General features: G+C 41.6%; 1 protein-coding gene across 1 annotated transcript; it reads left to right on the top strand.

Moving 5' to 3' along the window:
• The first annotated feature begins 1,181 nt into the window (after positions 1-1,181).
• LOC119418924 (trace amine-associated receptor 13c-like) lies at positions 1,182-2,228 on the top strand. The gene is made up of 2 exons (XM_037686216.1): positions 1,182-1,345; positions 1,427-2,228. The coding sequence occupies exons 1-2, from the start codon at positions 1,182-1,184 to the stop codon at positions 2,226-2,228; spliced, it is 966 nt and encodes a 321-aa protein (XP_037542144.1).
• Positions 2,229-5,561: the final 3,333 nt, after the last annotated feature.

The raw sequence follows: 5,561 nt of genomic DNA, 5'->3' as shown, positions 1-5,561 counted from the left end.
ATCCATCCATCCATCCATCCATCTATCCATCATCCATCCATCCATCCATCCATCATCCATCCATCATCCATCCATCCATCCATCCATCATCCATCCATCTTCTGCCTCTTGTTCTGGACTAAGGTCTCGGGGGCAACATCTTGAGCAGGTAGGTCCAGACATCTCTCTCCACAGCCTCTTTGAGCTCTTCTGGGAGGACTCTAAGGCGTTCCCAGGCCAACAGAGAGACAGTCTCTCCATCGTGTTCTGGGTCTTTCCTGAGGTCTCCTCCCAGTCGGACATGCCCAATGCACCTCTCTAGGGAGTCGCCCATGGAGCATCCTTACCAGATGAACCTCCTCAACTGGCTCCTCTGGATGTGGAGGAGCAGTGGTTCTACTCTGAGTCTCTCCTGATAACTGAACTTCTCACCCTGTCTCTGAGGGAGAGTCCAGCTCCTGCAGAGGAAACTCATTTCAACCTCCTGTATCCACGATCTCATTCTTTCAGTCTCTACCAGAGTTCATGACCAGAGGTGAGGGGAGGAACGTAGACTGACCAGTAAACAGAGAGCTTTGTCTTACAGCTCAGCTCCCTCTTCACCACAACGGACCAGCACAGAGTCCACAATACTGCAGATGCTGCACAAATCCGTCTGCCAATCTCACGCTCCATTCTTCCTTCATTTGTGAACAAAACCCAGAGATACTTGAACTCCTCCACTTGAGGCAGAACCTCACCCTCAACCTGAAGAGAACAATCCACCCTTTGCTGACTGAGGACCATGGGCTCAGATTTGGAGGTGCTGGTTCTCATCCCAGCTAAGAACTGTTCTACTGAGAGTTGAAAATCACGGCACGATGACGCCAACAGGACCACATCATCTGCGAAGAGCAGAGAAAGAATCCTGAGACCACCAAACCGGACTCCCTCCTGTCTGCACCGAACACAGCAATGAATGTTTAACTTTCATTAAGTTTTGCAGCGGTACATTTCACTTTATCTTAAGGAACTCTCCTAAAACTGCTTTTAAAAAGTCTGTTTGCTGACCCCGTCAGTAATGACGTGGATGTTCGCACTTGTTTTCCAGCAGCTAATTAACATACAGTTTGTTGAAGGTGTAGTCTGGAAAAGAGGGTGGAGATAAAGCAGATGGATAAAAAAGTAAAATGAGTTGAAGTCCAACGTTTCCACCTGCAGCAATGGAGAAACCAGAACTCTGCTTCCCACAACTCGTTAACTCTTCGTGCAGCAGACTCAAGCTGCCGTACGTGGAGCTTCTGCTCTATTACAGCGTGCTTTCTGTCATGTCAGCGTTAACCACTGTTCTCAACCTGCTCGTCATCATCTCTGTCTCACATTTCAGGTCACCACATAATGTGCTCACATATTTGACTGTGTTCTGAATAAGACATTTCATCAAAAGTACATTTCTGTTCTTCCACAGACAGCTGCACACTCCCACCAACATCCTCCTCCTTTCTCTGGCCGTCTCAGACTTTTTTGTCGGCCTGCTGCAGGTTTTTCAAATCGCACTGATCGATGGCTGTTGGTTTCTCGGTGACATCGTGTGTACTCTTTATCAGTACTTGGCATATTTTATCACCTCTGCATCAGTAGGAACCATGGTGCTCATATCTATTGACCGTTACGTTGCTATTTGTTACCCTCTGTATTACTCCAGCAGAGTCACGCAGGACAAAGTGATGATCTGCGTCTGTCTTTGTTGGATCTGCTCCTCTTTATTTCAAAGTCTGATTCTAAAGGACAATTTGAAAGAACCAGGCAGATATTACTCCTGTGTTGGAGAGTGTGTCTTTGCCTCCAGCTACTTTGCAGGATTAGCTGATCTGATGTTTTCCTTTATTGTCCCCATCACTGTGATCGTAATGTTGTATCTCCGAGTGTTTGCGGTGGTCGTGTCTCAGTCTCGAGCGATGCGCTCTCACGGTGCAGACTTTGCTCTTCAAAGTTCAGTAAAGTCTAAAAACTCTCAAACGAAAGCAGCAAAGACTCTCGGAGTTGTCGTGGTTGCGTTTTTATTGTGCATGTGCCCATATTATTGTGTTGCTCTCACAAGTGAAGACAACACTCCTTTAGCAACATTTGTAGTATGCTTGTTTTATTTTAACTCCTGTCTCAATCCAATTATCTACGTCTTTTTTTACCCCTGGTTCAGGAAGTCAATCCGGCTCATTTCTACACTTCAGATCCTGCAGGCCCACTCCTGTGACACCAACCTGTTGTAGTTGAGTGGTGGATTGGTGGTCTAAGTTGAAGGTATTTGGTGTAGCTCCGTGCGTGTTTGTTGTTCCACGTGTAGTTTCAGTAAGCTCGATGCTATGGCTCATCTAAGGGGAAGTCATGCTAAAACTGCACTGGGAGTTTTATTTAAACGAGACCTTATCGTGTATTTTTAACTATGAAACTTTAGTTCAGTTCATGTTAGCAACAAAAACAAGTTTTTGGTCAACAATTAAACTATTTTTTTTTTTCCCTCATGGGCAACAGTATTATTATTTTTTATATAAAAAATATAAAAATGCTTTCGTCACACTTGGTCCTATAAAGGTACATGGTGAGATGATGACTGTAAAGCTCCTGCTATAGAAGAAGAGTGATGTGACCTGTTGAGGAGACAGACACACGAGCAGGGAACACAAACATAATGAAACAGGTGAGGGCTGAAACGGCTGAACCGACTCAGTCCAGCGATACCGTCACTTCCTCACCAACGTCCACGCTTTGGACAATAAAGTTATTTACAGGTACAACTCACACCGCTGGCAGCACGTGGTGGACCAGTTGTTAGAGCTGTTGCCGCTCAGTGAGAAGGTTGCTGGTTCAAATTCCGGGACCTTTCTGGGTGGAGTTTGCATGTTCTCTCTGTGCTGCATGTTTTTTTTTCCAGGTACTCCAGTTTCCTCCCACAGACCAAAAACATGCTCGTTCTTGTATCTTACAAAAAGACCTGAAGTCTCGACCTTGACCTCTCTACGTGGTTTCAAACATCTGATAAGTTCCTGTTTCATTTTGTTTTTTGGATACCCTTTTCTTTCACTTGTTCTTCTCAATTTATCTGCTTCCTTTTATGCTTGTCAGCTGTTGTCATCAGTCTTTGTTAAATCAGGTCTCTCTTGTAAATGAGTCCCTGAGGCTCAATGGGACTAACCTGTAGAACTAAAGGTTGAATGAACGTTAGACTGATTGGTAACTTTAAAATGTCCCTAGGTGTGAGAGAGAGAGTGACTAGTTGTTTGTCTTGTTTGTCTCCATGTCTCCCTGTGATGGACTGGAGACCTGTCCAGGGTGTCCCCACCTCTCATAAAGTGATAGCTTAACTTGGGCACCAGTGACCCCCACTACCCTAAAAGGAAGAAGCGGGTGAAGATGATGGATGGATGGAACTCAAGGTGACTGACTTTACATCTACAATATCTGGTGCAGCCACAGTACATCTGCAGCTCTCTGTTCACAACTGGTAACACAACTGGTAATAACTGGTCTTCTTCCAGTCACTGCTACATTCACAGTAGCTGTGTTCATTCCTCTCAGTGGTATCTCTAAGAAGGTTAACAGTTTGATACCATTAATTAATGGCGTTAACGAGCTTTTATCCAGATAGTCTACATGCCAAGAGTTATGCTCACTGTGCAACTAGACAAAGTATGGCAGTGGACACGGTGTACAAAAATAGTAAAACTCAAGTTAAGGTTAACTTTAAAGCATATTTTAAACAGCCATGGGCTTCTACATCAACGACCAGGTCTTATTTTATGTGCAGTGCAGGCATAAAATAATGACATGACACCTCTCTGAGGTCAGCAGACCAGATGTTTTTATTGGTTTTGATTGAACTTCAGTGTTTTTATAATTTTAATAATTTAGTTTATTATCTTTACCTCTGTGGATGTATGTATTTTCTGTTGTGTCCATTGCTTGCTGTTTTGCTGTACAATAACTTGGTTGGCCCTGTTGTGTTTTTTTTTTTTTTTTTAGATGGCCTCCCTTCTCCCCTTACAGCCATCCTCTCCACACCATTATTATGAAATATTTATTCTAGTGACTATCTAGTGTAGTTTTTTTTTTTTTTTTTTTTTACCAATAGGATAGAAAGAAAGAAAAGACAAAGTAAGACTCCAAAATATAAGAAATATACACAAAGAGAGCACACGGCAAAACACCCGGCCACTGTCTGTTCGCCTGCAAAGAACATGACGAAACACAGCAACAAAATACATATGTATAAAGAACTTAAAATATTCATGGCTTTGCAGTAAGTTTCCATAAATATATATACCCATACCTACGCCTATATACATACATACATACACATGAATATACACTCACATACATATCTATATATCTACATATAAAGCCTACATAAGCATCCCTGCTTCTATTTGTGTGTGGTTGTGAGCATGCATAAGTGTATAAGGCTTCTCTAATGCTGTACAATAACTTGGTTGGCCCTGTTGTGTTTTAACTGCTTTGTCAATAAAGTGGTATGGGATAAGACAGCACAAGCGGAGCATAGCACCAAATTAAAGAAAACCAATTAAACAATTGTACAAACAATACAATGATGGAAACATTTTAATTCTCATGCTGATTTAAAAGTGAAGCACAAATATGTTTCAATTACAAACAATAGTTGGAGCTGCTAACACGTGCACATTTTACTCACACACACACTGGAGATAAACTATTTTGTTGAGCCTTGCCAGGACTGAATGTCTGATTCAGCTTCTCTTTTCCATGTGCGTGTTGTCGCTAAGAACAGGAGCAATCCCAAACACGAGGTAGGAAAACTGCTGCGGGGACTTGGAGTGAGAGTGTGCGTGAAAGAGGGGGGCCAAAGAGAGCCTGACCAAGAAGAGACTGTTTCCTACTTTATCATGGGCGGCTGTGGCTCAGTGGTTAGAGCAGTCGTCCTCCAACGCAAGAGTTGGGGGTTCCACTCCACCAGCAGTCACATGCTGAAGTGTCCCTGAGCAAGACACTGAACCCCTCATAGCCTCTGATGTGTGTCCCATCAGTGTTTGAATGTGATGAAGCTCTGATTAGTCTCTTTAGAGTGATTTGTTCAGTTAGTTTTGTAGAGATCTAGTATAGAGCTGTATGAACGGGTCATTGAGGCACAGATTGTTGTAAAGAGCTTTGAGTATCTGGATCAGATAGAAAGGAGCTGTATAGGTGCAGTCCATTTACCATCTGCCTCCATTCATTCAACCTTTATTCATATTCAGGTCAATTCACTTTAATTTATTTCTAAAGCTCCAAGTCACAACAGGAGTCTTCTCAGGCACTGAACAGAAACATTTACATATAAAATAATAATTTAACAGAAACATTTACATATAAAATAATAATTTAACAGAAACATTTACATATAAAATAATAATTTAACAGAAACATTTACATATAAAATAATAATTTAACAGAAACATTTAAATATAAAATAATAATTGAACAGAAACATTCATCTATAAAATAATAATTTAACAGAAACATTCATGTATAAAATAATAATTGAACAGAAACATTCATGTATAAAATAATAATTGAACAGAAACATTCAT

Source organism: Nematolebias whitei, chromosome 13 (assembly GCF_014905685.2).
Source record: "Nematolebias whitei isolate Nwh7 chromosome 13, NemWhi1, whole genome shotgun sequence".
Classification (NCBI taxonomy): domain Eukaryota; kingdom Metazoa; phylum Chordata; class Actinopteri; order Cyprinodontiformes; family Rivulidae; genus Nematolebias; species Nematolebias whitei.
The sequence above is the reverse complement of the archived record's forward strand: the minus strand, read 5'-3'. Positions and strand labels throughout refer to the sequence as shown.

What these genes read in the sequence shown, in the direction of transcription:
- LOC119418924 (XM_037686216.1), top strand. Translation starts at nt 1,182, where the DNA reads ATGGAGAAACCAGAACTCTGCTTCCCACAACTCGTTAACTCTTCGTGC. An exon ending in ATCTCTGTCTCACATTTCAG is followed by an intron (nt 1,346 to 1,426) that starts GTCACCACATAA and finishes GTTCTTCCACAG; the next exon opens with ACAGCTGCACACTCCCACCA.